At 42.6% G+C, this 22,504-nt stretch overlaps 1 protein-coding gene across 1 annotated transcript; it reads left to right on the top strand.

The window, feature by feature from the left end:
- Nucleotides 1–138: 138 nt before the first annotated feature.
- Nucleotides 139–21,844, top strand: AKAP12 (A kinase (PRKA) anchor protein 12; the record flags this gene model as incomplete). The annotated part of the gene is made up of 3 exons (XM_010080116.1): nucleotides 139–163; nucleotides 8,892–12,718; nucleotides 19,901–21,844. Coding segments are annotated over exons 1-3 (5,796 nt in total), but the record flags the coding sequence as incomplete, so codon positions are not given.
- Between the last annotated feature and the right edge of the window lie 660 nt (nucleotides 21,845–22,504).

Raw genomic sequence — 22,504 nt, forward strand, 5'->3', positions numbered from 1 at the left:
TTGGGAAGGCGGTTGGGGCGCAGCTGTCTCCTCTCAGGCGGGGCCGCCCCGCTGCCGCTCCGGCGACCCTCGCCGCGGCGGGAGGAGAAGCCTCAGACCGTGCGAAGGAAGTTTTTCGTGATCGGTGCGACTGAAGAGATGCTGGGGACCGTAACGATGACGGGTAAGGCGGTGTGGGTTTGTGTTTTCTCTGGGTCTGCGTGTGAGGCGGCAGCGGTGTCTGAGGGACTGCAGAGTCCCCGGCGGAGCGTTAGGAGTTAAAAGGTCTGGCTGAAATATTTTTATCACAGTGAGAACCGCTTCCACGTGAAGGTTGCTGGAATTTTAAAACTTCGTGTCACCTCAGTGGGACCTTTGCTGGGGTCGGTACTGGTGATACAGGGCTGTTCGACAGCTGAGGGTGCGGACTGGGTTTTCTTCTGCATTGGCAGGTTGTGACATGGTCTCTGAGGAACAGAAAGAAAATATAGTGACTATATTGGTGGTGCTGTTTTGATAATCAAGATATAATACAGTAAAATAAGAGCTAAACTTGGTGAAATTGAAGGGCATGTAGAAGGAGCATGTAGAAGCTGGCATCATTTATGTGTTGTAATGAGAGAAATGAAGCTGTCACTCCATAGCTGTTGCTCTGTAGCTGTTTTAATTTTAATGAAGCAAAATCCAGAGGAGATTAACACCGTGGCGAGGGGGGTGTGTGTACATGTGCGTGTGTGGCAGCAGGACCCTGGCCTGTGATATCAAAACCTTGATGCTAAGTGCATTGAACTCTGTACATCTTCATTTAAGAAAGTAGTGCATGAGCCACTGAAGTGTGAGAGCTAACACCATGAACTAATTGGGCTTTTGGAAAACATAATAGTATTGGGAGGAGCAAAGAATTAAAAGGAAAAAAAACATTATCTTGCACTGATGGTTTTGTACAAACTTGTGTCTTTCTCTGGGGAAAAAAAGTGGCATTATGAAATTCAAAAACAAACAAAACCCACTTGTTTCCTAAAAAGAACTTATTTGCATCAGAATTTCTCACAGATTGATGATGTATGTCTTTAGCAATCTAGGAAATGTTTTTTATTTCATCATATTCATAATTATTGTCTTGCTTTTGTTTTATTTACTAGAGCTAGTGAATGAATTCAACAAATAGTGCAGACTTATTAATGCAAAATACTTCAGCGTCACAATACATATTGACAACAAAGCCTGTAGAAGTCTGTCTCCATTTGGAGCTGACCCTGGGGAGGACTGTACGTGATTTGAATCAGTTAGTAGGGGAGGAGATATCCTACCGCTGTTTACAATGGCGTTTTCATTAAACTCGATGTTTAATGAGCTTATCACATGCTGAGTCTTTTTCTTCAAGGGTTCTTTATTTTTTTTAATTTCCTTTTATTGTTAGTAATTAAAGGTTAAACTGTTTTTCAAAAGTGATCTCTTTATAGGATTGCACAGTTTGATCGTTTGAGGTTTTCCTTACTTAATAATTCTTGTGGAAACTTGGATTTTCACCGTAGCACAACTGCTTCTCTAGTACATTTTTTTTCAAGAACTCCATCTAGCTCATAGTGCAAGTTACCATTTCTTTGAAGGAACAGAGTACCTCTCCTTATTGGTATGCAGGAGTGTCTTAAGCTATCATATGTCTAATTTGTGCAGATGCAGCTACGTCTCCTTTGTCGTGAGTTTGCCTGTGATGCTTATGTTACGCTTTATGCAGTTGTTTTGATAAAGAAAATTTTCAGTGTCTTTCGTTGTGCATTTTCATTAATCATTGGGGTTTCTCAAAAATGTCCCAGCGTTTACTGACCTGTGTTGCTTATCCTGCCCTTGTTCATAGTGGGGCGGATTTTTTTTTTTCTCTCAAATGTCTGAGTGCTAGTGTTGCATCTGTCTTATGCTTGGTGAATACATTTTATTTTAAAGAGCGGAACCAAGTCACTGAATGTGAGACATGGACAGCATGGGTAACCATGAAATTTCATAAATATTTGTAGCATGCTGGTTTGGTTCCCAAGCAGAACAGCTGGACTGGTTTGAGAGCAGTTTATTATTGTGAGTTCATTTAATGAAGAATCTCTTAACTGCAGTAACTGTATATCCAAGCCATGGCTAATGATCCTTCTGGTTTAAAAAACCTAACAAACTATTTCAGAAGAACTCTGCTGTTTTTTTGATTTTTAGTGCTGTTTCTTGAAACACTGAAATGAAAGAAGAAATCTCTTAAAATCTTGAATTAATGAAATACCTAATTTCTCTTGCTGGAATTTGAGAAGTTGGTCTCTAGGTTGGAGGAGACAAGTACAACTAAAGCAAAATCTTCTCAAAATAAAGGTTTGTGAGGAATGTTATAGCATCACAACAGAAATGATTGTGCTTTCTTTTAAGTTACTTTCATATGAGGTTATGTTCAATGTCCTTTTCTGGGGACCTTGCTTTTGCTTTCTTAAGGAGTTCTAAGCCATGCAAAATTACAGCTATTTTGGAACTTTTTCCTTTTTTATCTTTTTAAAAAATGGACACAAAAGTGTGTGAGATTTTAAAACTTAACTCTTCTGTTGCCACCCAAGTACCAGAGAAGTGAAGACTGAACTGAATGGTATTTGTTTCTAAAGCTTTGAAAGAACAACATGGTTAGAAAGCTCATGAATTGTGCATACGCACTGTGAAATTTAGGATGCAAAAATATAAATCCTCCCTCATTATTTAATTATTCTGAAAGAACTCCCTCCCCACAATTAACATGGCAAGTCAGTCCTTAGAAGTAATTTTGAGTTAATAGAATGGGGAAGGAAGTAGTAAGTACTTTCCATGAAAGAACTATTTGTACATTGATATGGAAACAAATATTGTGAATAGCAGGGAAGGGAAGGAACAATTTATGAAATACATTGTCAAGAAACAGCAGTGTCACAGACTTTAAACCTTGCAGTTAAGAAAAAAAAAATGTTAGAAGGGTGACACCTGGACATATTTCTGTATTATTTCGTTACTGCAAAGTGGGTGGTGTGTTTGTTTGATTTATTAAACCCAAACTCCTGAAACTTATGGTTAAAAGAATTGGGTTTTGTGGTATAATGTCCAATTCTTACACTCTGCAATGAAAGCTTAAATGTACAGCTTGCCTTTTTTTTTATTATTACTCAACTATTCAATTTCTCTAATAATTCCAAATAGGTACTTCATTCTAAATAAATCTGTTCAGGGCAGGTTTTTCATACATATTGTAATTTCAGACTGTTTTGTTTTTTAATTATGGATTCTTCACCCTTATCAGTTTTTCCCGTTTCTTGACTTTGTCTTTAAATGTTTGTAATAATAATTAGAAGAATTGTGCAGTTAAGGGAAAACTGCATTTAACAAATAAAAGCAAATCATGGACACTCAGTTCACATAATTTTTAATTGCCTTCTCCTGTTTGGGTGTCATATGAGTTTTAGAGCAGTAAATGTTTTTTTACAAGCCGTATTCATAGCAAATCTAGATACAACGGAGGCGAATGATTGTAAAATAGCCCTTCAGCCTTATGGCTTCGGCATTCGTTTACACTCATGCAAACCCACTGAGAGTATTGTTATGTGACCGAAAGCATGATTTGGCCCTAAATACTTAAATATTGAATAAATGAAAAGAGCACAAAGTCCTCTGGAGCCTTTCGGTGGCCAGTGGAGTTTGAGAGGCGGGTGCTGGGTGTGTGTAACATCCATCTGAGAGATTGAGAATGTAGGGAATTCATGGAAAAAAATCCAGCGCCGTGCTGCAAATCCTTAGGGGGAAAAGTCAACCAGCTCCAGATGTTGACATGGTTGACTGTGAGCACATAAAATGCAGTGGATTTAACCCTTGCAGTCAGAATGCCTTTTTTTTTTTTTAACCCTATGGCTACTTAACTACCAGGGGAGAAACACATTTTCACTTCTAGAGACAGATGAGATGGTGGGAACAGTTAAGCAGCACTGCCAACATTGTCTCTCAGCCTACTAAAAGAGAAGTGTTATTTATTAATTTAATTTTAATAGGATGGGACAGGAATTCAGTCACTCTGAAAATATTAATTTTCCAACATCTGATCAGTATACTTCTGATAAAACGGAAATAAATTCTTACCATGGACTAAGCTACCTATGAAATCATGAAGTCAAGCACTTCTGATTCCTAAGGCCATCAATCTCATGTTTCTTTCAGAATAAAACAAAACACTTGCAGGTATTAAAACATAAGCAGCACCTTGATTCAATTAAAAATGTTTGAAAGCTTGACTATTATGTAAGCAGTTAAAATAGAAGTTCAGCATTAGTTCCTAGCCACAGTGGATTTCAATAGCAGAGTGGATCAATTTTATGATATAATCTTTGATTTTTATCACTGCCTCTGGATGTATTTCTATTGTATTGTTTTCCTGGACTAGCACATAGCTGGTGCAGTGCAGCCCTACTCAGGACAGACCTAAAGAAATTATATTCAGAGCAGTGTTTTACTAGGTTTTTGTTTTTTTTTTTCTGGTAGGTATTTTGGTTAGGCTCTCCTGTGTTTCTTAAAGATGCTTTCAAATTCTATTAATTCCTCCAGAAAGTGCTGGTTGTCTTGCCAAAAAACCTGTGGTAGTGACATGCTACAATACTCTGAACAATACCTTGTGTTCTTCCAAAGCTTTCGAAGTGGAGTTACTCACAGTTTGCTTTGCATTCAGAAGTGCACTAACAATGTTTGGGCACCAAGAATGTCATTAATAAAAATGTCATTAAAGAATCTGACTGCTAAATATAAAGTTCAGTTTGTAAAGTTGACTTCTTGAGTCTTCTGTTTCTCTTGTGCCCCAGTGGATATAAAAATGCTGTGTGGGGTATATCTTGTGAAAGTACGGCTTGGATATATATCGCACTGCAGGCGTGTCACACAGCAGTGGCAGCCTTGTGGCAGCATGCAAGCAGATTTCCTGAATGGCATCTCTCACCTCAAATACTGAGCAAAGGTATCAGAAATGCGGTTTAAAAGACTTTTCCAGTGATGTAGATGGGAAAGAAGCAGACAAAGGAGAGACTCCAGCAACAGCAGCAGGTCGCTTAACAGCTGACATCCAAGCTCTGTGTTACCTTGGGGATGCAATACCTTCTGGACAGGTTAAATGCTTTTTGTTGTGGAATTGAAGGAGTAGCGCCTGGACTAAGTCTACAAGTGTACCCGCTGTGTGCTATGAGGGAGTGATGGAAGTGGTATGTGTGTCACATACTTGCAGCTTTTCAGACTGGTATTAAAAGTACATGTTCAGTCAGTCAATATTTTTTTTTGTTTTAGTTTTTGCTTTTGCAGTTTTTTTCAATGAAGTATTGCAAGGTAGCAAGTTTGCTGGGCTCACAAGGAAGGCCTAATTACTGTCAGCCTGATTTAACAGTTTTGAAAGCTTATCACTGCATTTAAACTCTGTATTCTCTATTTTTATGATTGCATTTGCTGTCTTAATACATACCCATACCTGCAGATTTTGTAATAGTTATTCAGCATTTTTCACTTGCAAAGCATTTTACAGATACTGAGTCTTTGCCTTAGGGTATTCTGAACACATCAATTTATAACTAGAATAAGTGAAAATCCTTTGAATGCTTATCATGAATATTAAGAGATGCCTTTATACACTAGTCTTACATCTTATCTCTCCCTTTGGAAATAAATACCTTACTCATATTCTGTATCATTCCCCTCTTAACAGTAGTCCTGTTTACTTGTAAACCCCTGGAACTCCTCTTAAACACTAAATCTGTGTTCTAGGAACAAAAAAACCAAAAACAAACCCCAAAAAAACCAGCCTCAGCTTCAGTTTTTAATATTTATTTGAAATCTCATGATTTTCAAAGTGGAAGGCATGCATTCCCGGAGTCTGTTTGCAAGAGGCAAGAGGAACCCATAGAAAGCTGTGTCTCTAGCTGCCCACCAGTTGCCTGCAATAAGTCACGAGTGTCTTTTGAATTCTCCTCCACTCCTACTGCCTTCCTGTTTCTGGTCTTTCCCACTTAGACCCAGCATTCCCCATTTTTTGCTCTACCTTTGTGTGAGTCATGTCAGATGGACACAGAGATTTCCATATGTCTAAGGGTAAGCACATTGGCATTAATGCATGACTCGGGAAGAACAGAAGGGAGTCTCTGTAGCCCGTGTTTCCACCAGAGGTGCTAAGAGGCCTGGTTCATGAACAAATTTTTATTCAGTGTTCAATGATCAGCATTTAATTTTGGAGGTGGTTCACTCAGAAAAATACATAGACAGAAGAGACATCACCTTCTTCACCTGGGAGAAAAAAAAGTTAATACACCTTTGTCTATCTATGTATGTGTGTATATATCTAGAGTATATTGAGGATTATACTGTATATTAAAGTACCTGTTGCTAAATAATTATAAAATATGTGATATGTACCCTAGTGTTTGAAGAAATGTCTCTATCTTTGTGAAATCCTGTTAAACCATGATAAGCTTGCTGTTAAATTACATAGTTTGACAGAAATTACAATGAGGTTTTTTCTGGACCTAAGAATAAATGAACACCGATACAAAAGGGTTCCTTGGCTTTATCCTGTGTAGTCTCAGCATACAACTACATAAAATTTAATTCATAAGAGTCCAAAAATATTAATAAAATAAGCACATCAGTTTTTCTTTGGTAACCATCTTAAAATGAAAAGAGTTCGAAAGTGTTATTGCTGTTTCTAGCTGTGCTTACAACATTATTTTCTTTTACTGACTGAAGTGTTCCTGCAGTAAGTTATTTTTGCTCGTGGAGTGTTCTGGTGTTTGCAAGAGGTATATTACCAATGGATTAATAATCCTGTCTTCTTCAGAAAAATATCCATTTCTTCTTACTCTACTCCCTCACAAATTACTTGGTTTGAACGCTTCTTCAGAAAAATGTCCATTTCTTCTTACCCTACTCCCTCACAAATTACTTGGTTTGAACCTCTCTGTTTTAAACAGTTCAGTGAGTTAGGGTGTTATCAGAGGTCAGACTTTTAAGTGAATTAAGTGTTAACAATTAAAGGAAATAATTTTAAATCATTAGATAAAGAGAAAAATAAAAAGCTTTGCTTATGTCAACTGAGAAACAACAACCAGTAGGCTGCTGATAGTGAATATAAACATAATTTGCCCTCTACATGGCTATTAGAAGCCTGTATACTTGTAGATTTAGTTTTGCTTATTATTTAGTTGTGTCTCAACCTTACCTAGAGTGCATTGTCTATGTGCTTATGAAGATGCTGTTCTTCTCAAAGGGGACAGAGGGAAGCAGAATTGAGGAAGCATCTAGGCTGGTAGGGACCTGTGGAGATCAGGTGGTCTAGCCCCTTTGCAAAGCAGGGCCAACTGCAGAATTAGATCTGCCCCAAAAGATGGATCAAATAAAAATGAAAAACACTTTGGGGAACTCAGTGATGCATGTACTTTTGAAAGCTGTGTCCTGCATGTCTTTGGGCATCAAAGTAGCATGTGTACAACTCAAAAGGAAGGGGCCCTGCCTTCTCCCAGTGTGTTGCTGTTTAGCATTGATTATTATTTTTTTCTTATCTTAGCATTCCAACAAGTTTGGTCAGAGAGAAGAGTGCGCTGCCCCATGCCCTTGCGCTTTCACCTGTGGCATAAAATCAAGGGTCAAGAACAGCGTTAACTGAAATCCTGGCAGTATCCAAGCCCAAGAATCTTCTGGTGTCTTGAACATGCCATAGATTTTATCTTCCCATGTTCTTCTGTTCATCATCAGGCATGTTCCTCACGCAGTTATTACTATTATTAAAATTCTCCCTAATAGGCAACAGCAGTTCTGCCTGCTCATTTTTTGTGTTTAAATGGCAGAACTTGAAGGCTTAGTATCCGTGTTCCTTTCCACCTCTTCCCTCCAAAGTTACTTATTTGGAGCATGGGAAGCTTGCAACTTTGTGCTCTACGCTGGATGCGTGCTGGCTTCTTAACTATTGCATTTCAGGGGGTTTAATGTATATGCCAGTCTGTGAACTTAGGCAGCTCATGGGCAGAGGGGAGCGATAATGCTTAAATTGTCCCAGCAAGACTGAGAAGGTGGTTGCCAGAGTCCTGACAGTAAAACTCAAACGGTGCTCAAGAAAGAGATAATGCAAACATAGACTTGTGAGCAGTGGAGGGCTTGATTTTACCTGCCTGCATAGTAACAACCTCATTAATTTTAAGCAGTGTGGAATTGCTGTAGATGAGGTTTCTGTCTGGCCAGAGTGGTGATGTGATATATGAGAGAATTACAAGATTCATGATCTTTAAAATGAATACGTTTTAATGCAAATGTTTTGGGCGTTACAGGTTTTCAGAAACATAGAGAATTACCCATGCCCTTTTCACATCTTACTATTCTTTTGGGACAAAGCTGTAAAAGGAGCTTTTCTTGTCATCAGTTTAGATCAACACACTTTTAATTGTTTTTTTCTTTTCCTTCAGAGGTATCTCTGTATGAAAAGGATATTGATCTTTGCTTCAGCAATAATTATATATGTCATTCTCAATATTCTTTGAGTAATGATAGAACTATTTTTTTTCTCAAATAAGTTTACCTTACAGTAAAAAACAAAAACACAAAACCCCAACCACGCCCCAAAAAACCCTGACCAAAAACCTGCAAAAGAAGGAAAGAGAATGAGAGAATATAAGCTTGAAAGGTGCATTTGCAAAAAAACTTTGGAAAGACCCATACAATGATATGAGAATTATAGTAAGGAGTTCTAGTAATCTTAGAACAAAAACTAGTCCTTAAATAGTAGCATGGAGAAGAGGCACACAGATAATAGAACATGTCTGTTTAGGAAAGTTTGATAAAAATTTTTTAAAAAAAGGTATAATATTAAATTGAGAAGGAAACTAATATTTTTTTTTTTTTTTAAACAGTTGGACAGACAGGACATTCCAGTGTAACTTTGAAGGAAGACAGTGAAACTATGGAGACAAGTCCCTCTGACTCAAACACTAAGGATGGTGTAAATGCTGAGAAAGAGGATGCTCATACGGTTAAACAGTTGCCGTCTTCGGAAGAAGACGCAGAAGACCTTGACCACGCATCTGAGCCACAGTCTTATGATCTGGGTTTTAAAAAGGTTTTTAAATTTGTTGGATTCAGATTCACAGTAAAGAAAGAAAAGACAGGAAAATCAGAACCGGTTCAACTCCTTACTGTAAAAAAAGAAACACAAGACCTTGAAGGAGCTGGTGATGAAAAAGTCAGCTCAGAAGAAATAGCGATGCCTGAGGATGCACTCTCTGCAGAAGACAACACCAAAGACACACTGAAAAATGAAAAATCAGAAGACGAATCTCCTAAAACGCCAGAAGCAAGTGAGATTTGTTCTCAGTCAGCTGCCTCAGCCAATGATACTGCATCACCGTTAAGAAAATTTTTTACTCAGGGATGGACTATATTTAGAAAAAAGAAGAGTTTTAGGAAGCCTAAAGAAGATGAACTACAGTCTCCTACAAAAGAAGAGGAGCAAGAAAAAGAGAGGACAACGTTAACAACTGAAACCAGTGAAAAGGAGGAGAAATCTGAGTTTGAGAAGCAAGATGAAGAGAAGAATGTGACAGCAGTAACTATTGAAGCACATGAGAAAGAGCAAACTGAAGGTGAAAAGCAGGAGTCAGAAAAGACTGTGGCAGCCACAGGAGTTGAAACATGTGAGAAGGAAGAGTCAATCAAGCATGATGAGCAGGGACAAAATGAAGATGTAGCAGCAGCAGTTGTTAAAGAAAGTGCAAAGGAGAAAAAAGCTGAAGAAGATGATCAAGAAAGGAAACTGGTGAAAGTCTCAGAAGATCTTGGTAAAAACGAAGAAAAAGCTGAAGAAGGAGAGAAAGAAAGTGAGGTGACAGAGGAACCACTAAAAACAAGGTCTATGGTACCTGTTATCACTGACAGTGTGAACAGAGAACTGAAAACATCCTCAGAAATCCTACCTGTGGAAGAAAAACCGGAGTCAACTGGAGTCAAGTGTGAAATAGAGGACAGAACTGAAATATCCTCTGAAGAGAAACTTGAAGCAGGATCTTTGGCAATTGAAATTTCTAGTGAGCAACTTAAAAAATCTGAAGGCAGAGAAGGAAATAAACCTGCTCCACTGGGGAAAGAAACATCCAATGAAAAAACAGAGGAAGCACAATTAAAAATTTCACCCACATCAGAAGACATCACTGGAAAGTTAGATACACAAGGAGAAGCTCAAGACAGAACTACAGAGCAGAAGGAAAGCAAAGAACACGAGACAAAACTGATGCAGGGTGATCCTGGATTGAAGTCCTTTTCTACTTATGAACGTTCAGTTGACACAGAGGATGATCAACAATCAATCAAACCCACTGATGAAGGTCTGCAGGGAAAAACTGGCATAGTTATGACTGATACTATCAAAGCAGATGAAATAACCACAGAAATAACTCCTGAAGAGGCAGCTGGAAAGAGGCCTCCAGAAGGTATCACAAATGAAGCTGAACTGCTGTCTTCACAAGAAAAAACTAAACTACAAGGCAGCCCTTTAAAGAAACTCTTTACAGGTACTAGATTAAAAAAACTGTCTGGAAAGAAGCATAAAGGCAAAAGAGAAGAATCTAAGTTAGGGGAACAGGGTGAACCAATTCAGCACTTATCAGATTCCCCAGACAGCCCAGAGGAACAAAAAGGGGAGAGTTCTCCTTCTTCTCCTGAGGAGATGAATGAAATTCCTCCTTTGGAAAAATCCGTAGATGGAGTGCAGGTCACTGAAAATGAAGATGCTGCAATTTCAGATGTGGAGCGAAAAAGAGAAAGTGTTACACCCTGGGCATCATTTAAAAAGATGGTGACTCCCAAGAAACATGTCAGAAGACCTTCTGAAAGTGATAAAGAAGAAGAAATAGATAAAACAAAGACTGCTGCAGTGTCTGCAATTGAAAATGCTGTGGATGAAAATCAGGAAGAATTAAAAGAAAATGGGATGGACCAGAAATCAGAGAAAGCCACAGAAGAGCCCAAAAGAAAGGTTGACACCTCTGTGTCCTGGGAGGCTTTTATTTGTGTAGGTTCTTCAAAGAAAAGAGCCAGGAAATCATCATCATCTGATGAAGAAACTGAACATAAGCTTGGTCAAGAAGGCCAAAAAGTAGAAGAATCTGGACAGAGCAAAGAAACGGTAACAGATGCAATTCTTACTAGTTCTCAGGAGAGTGACCAAGGACAAGGGAATTCCTCCCCAGAACAAGCTGGAAGCCCATCTGAAGGTGAAGGTATTTCAACATGGGAATCATTTAAAAGGTTAGTCACTCCAAGAAGGAAATCCAAAACCAAAATGGAAGAGAGAACTGAAGACACTGTTGTGGGATCTAGCCTGGAGCATTCAACATCAGATGGTGAGCCTGGAAAAGATGAATCGTGGGTTTCATTTAGAAAACTGATGCCTGGGCGTAGGAAGAAAAAGTCAGATGGGAAGCAAGAACCAATTAATCTTAAACAAGCAAAAGAAGACATGGCAGAAACACCTGAAGAAGACTCAGATATTCCAGCTGTTGTTCCTTTATCTGAATATGAAGCAGCAGAGAGGGAGAAAATTGAAGCCCAACAAGTGAAAGATGCTGAAGCGATGAGAGAACGAACCTCAGAGGAAGAGAGAGCAGAAAAATTAGAGGAAACCCTAAGAATTGAGCAAGGACATGAAGGGCTGGTACATGCAGTTACTGTTACTGTTGTGGAAGGGGAAAGGGCAGTTACCAGTATTGAAGAAAGGTCACCATCTTGGATATCTGCTGCTTTGACAGAGTGCATTGAGCAGGCAAAAGAAGAGGAAGAGAAAGAAAATGAGAAAACATTTGAATCAGATGTTATTATGGAAGACGCAGCAGTAGCTGCTAAGACAGTGCCAGAGACGAGAAAGGATGTAATTGATGACACCACAGCAAGTGAGCTAGAGCTAACCTCAGAAGCAGTGACAGCTCTGGAGGACACAGCAGAAGCTTCCTGTGCTGAAGAAACAATGGAAGTGTCCCTTGCTGAGGAGACAACTGAGATGGTTTCTGCTGTTTCACAGCTGATAGAAACCCCAGATACTACAGAGGAAGTTACACCCGTACAAGAAGTAGAGGCCACTGAACAAAATTTGAAAGAATTAGACAAACAGACACAAAAAGTTCTTCATGAAGCTGCTGAAAGAGTAAAGTCAGCAGATGTAGTCCAGCTGGTTAGCGAAAGAACCATGATGGCAACTGCAATTACAAAAGTGCAAGCAACTGAGTCAGAAGATGATGCTAAAGATGGGAAAGTTGTAGGTCAGGAAACTGTTTTGCTTGAACAGTCCTTGAAAAAAGAAGACGACAAGGAGGATGACTTCCAGGCCCTGGGAAGTACAGGGAGTATTCAGGGCCAAACCAGAGCTGAAGAGAGTGTTCCACAGGAAGGTTCAGAGAGAAGTGAAATATCTGCTGCAATGAAAGAAAGGACAGGGGGATGTGAAAATGTAGATGTACTGAGAGATGAAAGCCAGCGGCAAGCATATGAAGACTATGAAGAAATATCTGAAGTTCAGGGAACAGTAGAGGAACCTTCATCACAAGACAGAGACTCTCACATTATCAAAGCATTCACTCCCAAGGAGGAGCTGTTTGCAAAGCAGGAGCCTTCAGAACAAGAGAAACTACCCGTAACAGATTTGACAGTAGGCGACACAAAAGATGAATGTATTCCAGAAGTGCAGACTGCAGTAAGTATTACAGAAAACACAAAGGTTCATCTGTCAAATAAACCAGCAAGTGCTAGATATTACACCTAATTTAGAACCAGGTTGTGGCAATATTACTGTCAATGACCTTATTTGTGCAGCCTGAGGTAACTGAAGTTTGTTTCCAGTGAGACACACACAGAGATGTCCAGAAGCAGCAGCCACTGAGGCTTGTATGCATAGTGGCTTGTATGCATTCCTACAGAAATGGGGTGGGAGATGGTGCGTGTGCATCAGAAGGTGCTGAAACAATTGCTATTAGGGCTCCTGCACAGTGCAATGTGACTGAAAATACTATATGAAAACATGCGATACATATGTGATCCATATGGTACCAAACATAGTGGATGGTATCTTCAGTTGTAGGCAGAGGTACAATTGTATCTGAGGTACTTCTGTAAAGAGGGGAAAAGAAATGGCACCACTATCTCCAGCTTTAAATGTGCAGGCGTTCTTGTGGCTGATGCGTTCCTACCTTCTTCTAACTTAGTCTTCCCCAATCTTCCTGGCTCAGTCTTTGTTTCAGGCGCTGTCAGTTGTCACTTGCTTTAGGCTGCTGTGGTGAGTTAACCTTGGCTGGATGCCAAGTGCCCACCAGACCCCTCTATCACTCCCCCCTTCAGCAAAATAAAGGGGGAGAATAAGATGGAAAAACTCGTGGGTCAAGATAAAACCAGTTTAACTAAAGCAAAGGCCAAGGCCATGCACAGAAACAAAAGGAAAACAAAGATGTTATTCTCTGCTTCCCATCAGCAAGCAACGTCCAGCCACTTCGCACAAGGTAGAGTTTCAGTATGTGTAGCAGTTGCTCCCAGAGACAAACACAGTAACAAATGCCCCCCTCCTCCCTGCCCTTGGCTTTTATGGCTGAGCTGAGGTCACATAGTATGGAACAGCCAATCCGGGTCAGCTGTCCTGGCTCCACCCCCTCCCAAGATGTGTTATCAACATCCTTCTAGCTGCCAGTGTAACACTCTGTATCCCCATAGCAGCCCTCCTAGTGCTAACTCCATCTCAGCCAGACCCAATACAATCTCTACCCCTTATTCCATACCATTTGCGTCGTGCTCAGGTCCCACATAATTTAATACAGCTATTGCCATTTAATTCTCATTACTGAAATTCCTTCTTACCAACAACTTACACCATAACTACATACTTTAAACTATCTTTATACCCAATGTACAGATTTAACTTCTATCCCTGGTCCGTTAACAGATGGATATTATTATTTCATTTCATGGGCTTCTTCAAGTCCTCCACATGTTCACAAACAGGTTACGACTTGGTCCCGACTGCCAGGATGGGTGTTCAGGACAGGAGAAGCAGCATGTTCCCTTGTTGAGCACCAGCACCGACTTAGTTGGGGTCACTGTTACACTCTTCTGGCTCCTGTGAAACTTGCTCTTCATTGATTCAGGTCATTTCTGCCACATCACTTCCTACAACATATAATTCACACAACAGATTATTTTTCCCCCCGAAGTTAAATCTCCTTGAGGTACGCACACAGTCTCCCCATCCTTCTTCATTACCCATCAGGTACACCCAGGTCCTTGAGCAAAGACAATTCCATGAATGGGTTTGCCGTTCCCCAGGGGAGGAGCAACCCACACCGCCTTCCCTGTGTGCACTACAGGGACCTTATCTCCTCCCACAGGATGCAGGGGTTTTGTTTGGGCAGGACCGGGACAGTTAGCAGACCCTCTGGTGTTAACCAGCCAAGTGGCTTCTGATAAATTTGTGTCCCAGTGCTTCCATGCCCCATTGCCCAACACTCTCAACATAGCTTTTAACAGTCCATTATATCTCTCAGTCTTTACAGAAGCTTGTTGGTAACAGGGGATGTGATACACCCACTCAATGCCACGTTTCTCTGCTCAGGAGTTATAAGGTTATTTCGAAAATGAGTCACATTTTCCAATTCAATTCTTTCTGGAGTACCATGTCACCACAAAATTTGCCTTTCAAGGCCCAAGATGGTGTTTCAGCCTGTGGCATGGTTTACAGGGTATGTCTCTAGCCAACCTGTTGTTGCTTCCACCATGGTGAGGATGTAGTGCTTGCCCTGACGTGTTCGTGACAGTGGCCCAACATAGTCAATTTGCCAGGCCTTACCATATTGAAAACCCAGCCACCGCCCTCTATTCCAGGGAGATTTTACTCATGTGGCTCGCTTGATTGCAGCACATATTTTGCATTCATGAGTGACCTGTGTAATGGCCTCTATGGTCAGGTCCACCCCTTGATCATGAGCCCATCTATATGTTGCATCTCTCCCCTAGATGTCCTGGTGTTTCGTGAGCCCATCGAGCTCTAAACAGCTCACCTTTATGCTCCCAGTCAAGGTCCACCTTATCTACTTTGATTTTGGCAGCCTTGTCCACCTGTTCATTGTTTTGATGTTCCTCAGTAGCACAGCTTTTGGGTATGTGAGCATCTACATGGCGTACCTTTAGAGCTATATTTTCTATCTGGGCAGTGATGTCTTGCCACAATACAGCAGCCCAGATGGGTTTGCCCCTGCGCTGCCAATTGTTCTTCTTCCACTGCTGGAGGCACCCCCATAGGGCATTAGCCATCATCCAGGAGTCAGTGTAGAAGTAGAATACTGGCTACTTTTCTCATTCAGCAATCTTTAGGGCTAATTGGATTGCTTTCACTTCTGCAAACTGACTTGATTCACCTTTTCCCTCAGTGGCCTCAACAACTTGTCGTGTGGGACTCCACACAGCAGCTTTCCACTTCCTATGGTTTTGTACCATATGACAGGATCCATCAGTAAGTAAAGCATAACACCTTTCATCTTCTGATAACTCATTGTATGGTGGTACCTGTTGGGCATGAGCCACCTCCTCGGGCAACGCTCCAAAATCTCTGCCTTCTGGCCAGTCCGTGATCTCTTCCAGAATTCCTGGATGGTTGAGTTACCCCAGTCGAGCTCACTGAGTGATCAATGCTATCAACTTACTCCATGTAGCGCTGGTTGCATGATGCGTAGATGGGATGTTTCCTTTGAACATCCAGTGTAACGCAGGCAATCGCGGTGCTAAGAGGAGACATGCTTCTGTACCAACAGCTTCTGAAGCGGCAGGGTTTCTCCTGATGTTTTCTGCCAGAGGCTTCAGGTGAGACCATGCTCCCCAGCTGCAGTGGAGAGTATGTTTTGCACAGCTGATCCTGTCCAGACAGGCCCACGAACTACTGCACAAGCTATCTCCTGTTTGATATGCTCAAAGGCTCGTTGTTGCTCGGGACCCTACTCAAAACAGCTCTTTTGAGTTACTCGATAGAGAGGGCTCACAAGCTGACTATAACCTGGAATATGCATTCTCCAGAAGCCCACTAGGCCTAGGAAAGCTTGTGTTTCCTTCTTGTTAGCTGGTGGGGACATAGCTGGTATCTTGTTGATGACATCCGTGGGCACATGATGGCATCTATTCTGCCATTTTATTCCCAAGAACTGTATCTCCTGCGCAGGTCCCTTGACCTTGCTTTTCTTTATAGTGAAACCTGCTCTCAGAAGAATCTGAGTTATTCTTTCTCCCTTCTCAAACACTTCCTCTGCTTTGTTGCCCCACACAATGATGTCATCGATATATTGTAGATGTTCAGGGGTATCACCCTTCTCCAGTGCAGTGTGGATTAGTACATGACAAATGGTGGAACTGTGCTCCCACCCCTGGGGCAGTCGATTCCAGGTGTACTGGATGCCCCTCCATGTGAAAGCAAACTGTGGCCTGTACTCAGCTGCCAAAGGAATTGAGAAAAACACATTGGCAGTATCAGTCGTGGCATACCACTTAGCTTCCTTTGACTCTAGTTCATATTGAAGCTCTAGCATGTCTGGTACCGCAGCACTCAGTGGCGGCATCATTTCATTCAGACGATGATAGTCTACTGTCAACCTCCACCCTCCATCAGACTTCTTCACTGGCTATATGGGACAACTAAAGGGTGAGTGGGTCTTGCTATGTGGGACAACTAAAGGGTGAGTGGGTCTTGCTGATGACTCCTTGGCTCTCCAGTTGATGAATCAGTTCATGGATAGGAGCCAGGTAGTCTCAGTTTGTGTGGTATTGTTGCAGTGCACTGTCGTGGTAGCAACTGGCATCTACTATTCTTCAACTTGCAGCAATCCCACTGCGAAGGGATCTTCTGAGAGGCCAGGCAGGGTAGATAGCTGTTTGATCTTCTCAGTGTTCACAGTGGCTACACCAAAAGCCCATCGGTACCCCTTTTGGTCCTTGAAGTACCCTCTCCTGAGGTAGTCCGTACCAAGGATACAAGGGGCTTCTGGGCCGGTCTACAATGGGGTGCTTCTGCCACTTGTCCCCTGTTAAGCTCACCTCAGCCTCCAACACGGACAATTCTTGGCATCTCCCTGTCACTCCGGAGATCCAGACGGGCTCTGTGTCCCTGTACCCAGATGACAGCAGCGTACACTGGGCACCAGTATCTACTAAAGCCTTATACTTCTGTGGGTTTGATGTGCCAGGCCATCAAATCCACACAGTCCAGTATACTCGATCATCCCTTTCCTCCTCCTGGCTGAAGGCAGGGACCCTCTATTGCTGTTCGTCATCAGAGTATTCACTGTCTGACCTTTGCAGTGCCAACCAGAAGTCCCCTCACCAAAGTGAAGGGAGGTGATCTCAGTTCTTTGACATCTGGGGGACTGGTGATTGCCTTTTTTGGTCACTGCAGCAACTATGCTGACGTCTGGCCTCTTCTTGAAGGCTGTCTTCCCTCTCAGTTCACTTACACAGGCTTCCAGTTTAAAGGTGGGTTCACCATCCCACTTCCTCATGTCTTCCCCCTGGTCAATGCAGGAAGAACCAGAGTGTGCCACGCGGCATGCGCCTGGGGCTCCCTTTCTCTGATGGAGGCAGAAGGGGACTGATTCTTTGGGGTGCCTCTGGTAGCCAAGGTGCTGGTCTGTAGAGATGAGGAGGTACAGAGATTTTCTTCAAAATTTTGAAGCCAGGAAGGCACTCTCTCCACAGTTGGTATATCCATATGTGGGCAATGCATTGCTGCCAAACTGTTAGCATACGACGCTGGGGCACCTTGAATCACCTTCCTCCACATGGCCCGTGTACATGGGACATCCTCTGGATGTGTGGAGACCTCGTCAATGTTTAGATCACTGTAGACAAACTTCCACCACTGCTAATTCTCTCAGATATTGGATGCCTTCATCTGCGGTAGTCCACTTTGCTGGGGAGCTCACAAGGTCTTCCTTGACACCTTCACACCTGAGAGGAGCTGTCTCCAGAGACTGCCAAATTGCTGCCTCTCTTCCAATTTCTCTCTCAATTTTCCAGTTTCTAGCAAGGGATGCCAGCTGCTGGGCTTCTCTACCTTCCAGCTGCTGTCAGCCCTGTTATCCCAGCATCGGAGCAGCCAGGGAGCAATCTGCTCACCTTGCTGGTGGCCATAATCCTTCTGCAGGTCTCGAAGTTCTGATGAAGTCAGGGACCAGGTAGTTTACATTTCCTGTCTGATTTCTCTCACTCCTTCCTCCCCTCTCCTTGTCAAATGGATGGGTTCTTGATCAAGCCCTTCCTCTTCTTCCTGTTCCCTTACTAATTAACGATACAGACCCATTGATCTCCTTGTCCACTGCTGCTTTTTTACTACTGGAGCAGTTACTGTAGGTGTTACTGTCTGAGTCCCAATCTCAACCTTGGTGTCTTCAGATGCAGTTTGGGTCCCTGCCTCAACCACAGTCCTCTGAGAGTACTGAAATGTGGCTCAGTAGGCACAGGGCAGGCCCCAGTACAATGCTAAGAGCTGTTGGGTTTCACTGGGGTATGAAAGGCACCCTTCTATCAGGTGGCGCATCAGTTTGGCAGGGTTGCTTGCCTGTTCAGGTGTGAAGTCCCAGGGAGGTGGGAGATCATAACCACCCTAGTAACCTGCCCAAATCCTTCCACACGCCCTGCTATCCAGGGACCAGCTGCTTCAGGGCACATTTGGGTATCTCTTCACCCAAAAATTGCCTTCTCTTAAACCAAGACGAGACCAGACTTCACAAAACCCATAGTATACCAATAATATTAATCAGTAGTATTATGCAGCTTACATAGGGGTGAACAAGGACTTTGGGAGCCTACATTATAAAACCATCCACCTCAATCCTGGGTAGGGAGAGGGAGATGTAATCCTTCATGTTTTCCACAAGATAGCTCCAGCAGCACAGCAAAACCGCCAGCGCCAGGACAAAGCACATGGACATTGTTTGTACCACCATATTCTCGAGCTCCTTCTTCCTCCCCACAAAATAGCTCCCCCAGCACAGCAAAGCCATCAGTGCCATAGCCAAGCATAAAGTGATCATTTGCATTAACATGTTCCAAACTAAGCAAAACAGAGAGAAGCAGCATAGCCAATAAACTTTGTGACCCGCACCAGAGCTTGTTCTACAGCACGCTTAATGCAAGAACTGCTGTTGTCGTGCCCCCCGTTGGGCACCAAAAAGGACTGTGGTGGGTTAACCTTGTCTGGATGCCAGGTGCCCACCAGGCCCCTCTTATCAATCCACCTAATAAAGGGGGAGAATAAGATGAAAAACTCATGGGTCAAGATAAAAGCAGTTTAATTAAAGCAAAGGCCAAGGCCATGCACAGAAACAAAAGGTAAACAAAGATGTGATTCTCTGCTTCCCCTCAGTAAGCCATGTCCAGCCACTTCCCAGGAAAGCAGAGCTTCAGTGTGCACAGCAGCTGCTCCCAGAGACAAACACATGAACAAATACCCCCCTCCTCCTCCTGCCCTTGGCTTTTATGGCTGAGCTGAGGTCACATGGTATGGAACAGCCAATCCGGGTCAGCTGTCCTGGCTCCGCCCCCTCCCAAGCTGTGTGACACACCCCCTGCTGGCTGCCAGGGTGACACTCAGCACTGGGAGGGTGCTGTGGGGAGACTGACTCCAGCTCTGACAGACCCAGTGCAGCTGCCCTTTGTTTAATGAGCTGTGTGTCCTGAGAGACTGAACACAAGCTGGGATCTTGGTGACCCACTGATCTCAGTGTCATCACCTCATGTTTTTCCCATCACCCTTCTCCTCCTGGTTGTTTCTTCTGGTGCTTTTTCGCCCAGAACATTCCTGGTCACTCCCTGCTCGTATCCTTTTTCACAGATCTCTTCAAATTCTCTGCAGGTGCAAGACAAGAGAGAGGATGAAATGTCTACCTTGGGGCTTACAGCTGAAGAGCCTGAGCAGCTTGATGGAGAGGACAAAACCCTCACCATGGGACCAGAGTACACAGAAGCAGCTGTCACTATGGTCCCTGTTAAACCTGAAGGGCAAGATGAAATTCCTGACTTAGACTCCCAAGAGCAAGCTAAAGGAGTCCCTAGCAGGACACCTGCCCAGAGAGAGGGAGAGGAAGATGATGCTGTGCTCCTTGGAGTAAAAAGCACAGCAGTCACTGTTACTGAGGTTCCTCTGCTGAAGGAGGTAAAAACCTCTGTCCTTGCTTCAGAAACAATTGGCTCAGAAGCAGCTGCAGATGCAGAGCAGAGTGTGAGGGATGGGGCTGTCAGGCAGGTTACAGCAGAAGATTCTGTGCCCATCCTAGAGCCACAATGCAAAGAAAAAACAACTGAAACTCCCTCCCAGACTGATGAAAGTGAAGGTGGCAAAATGGAAGATGCTATGCTTGGAACTGAAACACACTTAGAATGTGATACTACTGTCACTAGGGCTCCCACACAGATTGAAGCAGACAGCATATCTAATTTAGCATCAACATGCCCAGATATCACTGAAAATGGAAGCACTGTCCTCACTGACATAAGTCCTAAGAAACATGAAACACGAAGCAGCTTAGCTGAAGAAGAGACAGTGGAAAAAGAACAAGAACTTGTAGAAACCTCTAGCTGTCAAGAACTTCAGAAAGAAGATAACAAAAATGAGCAATCGATGGAAATAGCCAAAGAAGTATTTGAATCTGGAAAACGGGAAGCTGTGAGAGGTGATGAATATTCAATTGCTGTCCAGCAAGAGGTTTTAACTGTGCACAAGGAAGGCTCCGACTCGGCCCTCCTACAGACTGAATGCTTGGAGGCTCTGAAAGCACCCGTGCCTGTAGCAGCTGTAGCAGTTGAAGAGCATGTCATGGCAGAAACCGTAACTCGCGTGGGCACAACAGTGGAAACTGTACAGCCCTTGGCAACCACACCAGAGCAAATGGCTTCAGAAGAGGTCCTGGTTACTACTGTTGACTATTCAGGCTGTGGGACTGCAGAGCTTAGTAGTGCAGAAGCACCTGAGCCTCAAGTAACTCCCGCTTCCATGAACGGAATATCAGAGGAGCAAGAGAAGCCCCAGAGTACAGGGCAACCCAAACAAAATGGTATTCCTCTAAGTGAGAGTCTGTCTCTCACCCACATGGAATTTGAGAATGACATTGTCCAGCCTATGACTGTTGAGTCCCAGAGTACAAAAATTGTATTGAATGCCATCCAGACAGCTGTTCACAAACTCGCAGAAACGGAAGAGTCAGCTGCCTTTGAGTCAGAGCAGCACATTAAGTCAGTAGGGAAAAGCCCATCAGATACAAATCTATCTGAACTTCTGGAAAGTATGCAGGGGGGTCATCAACTTCCAGTAAAAGAGGAAGAGATACGGAGTAAAGAACAAGAGCTCCATCAGTCAGGAATAGTGAAATCTGCTACCTTAACAGAATCTGCAGAAATTCATGCAACTGTAGAAGAAACAAAAGACCTGCTGTTAACTTCCGAGATGCTGAAAGATGGACAAAGTCAGAATTCTTTAACAATTGTGACTCTCTCTGACAATGTTTCAAGGGAAAGTGTGAGACTTGAGAAATCAACACTAGAGCTAAGTACTTCAGAGGATTCAACCAAAGATCCCCTAGACGTACACCCACCAAAACTAAGGGAAAAAGAGGTTGGGCAGATTATGGAAATCCCAGACCAACATACAGGTCAGCAGACATGCAGAGAAAGTGAGGAAGAACAACATCATCTGCCAGTGGAAGATGGGAAAACACAGACATGGCAGGAAGATGGTTGCCAAGAAGGAACATCTTGTGATAGTCCGCACAGTCAGAACTCAGTGGCTCCTGAAGCCTTGAATGTAAGTAGCATTTTTAGCCAGCAATTTCTTATTTTTTCCAAAATAGTTTTGAGAGTCTAAAACTGTTATGTCTCTGATTTTTTTATTATTATTATTCTGGTGAAAGGCAGCAGCTGCCCAGTTTAACAAACAGGCCACAAACACTTTCTATTCTTTTTTTTTTGTCTTCTCACTTCACTGCCTCTCTCTGACCACTCCACACACTGTTTCTTTTCTAGTACAGCTACCCTCACTTTAATGGCTTGTAGTTTAGGGCGGTATTTCTGGGAGGTAGAAAATGTGGTTTCTAATTTTCCTAGATACGCACTCATACGGCACATGTGTAATGTATGGGATTTAATCCACAAACACACTTATATGGCACACGTGTAATGTATGGGATTTAATCCACAAACACACTTCCTCTCTAACAAAGCTCTTTTTAAAATCCTAAAGGATGTGAGCTTTGCCTTCCATGGTAAACCTGCAGTACCTCATGTACCAAAGCTCTTTGCACTTCAGTGAAATCTGAATCAGAAATGATTAGTCTCTCCCTAGGGTATTTACAGCACTCGCTTAACTAAGTCATGAGACCTTTATATCTGTCTTTGAGAACTGCTTGGGAAAAATAGAGACTAAGTTGTCATTAATAAAGCTTTTTTTACTGTTGTCTTTCTTTTA

The sequence above is a fragment of the Pterocles gutturalis genome, unplaced genomic scaffold (assembly GCF_000699245.1).
Source record: "Pterocles gutturalis isolate BGI_N339 unplaced genomic scaffold, ASM69924v1 scaffold109, whole genome shotgun sequence".
In the NCBI taxonomy this organism is placed as follows: domain Eukaryota; kingdom Metazoa; phylum Chordata; class Aves; order Pterocliformes; family Pteroclidae; genus Pterocles; species Pterocles gutturalis.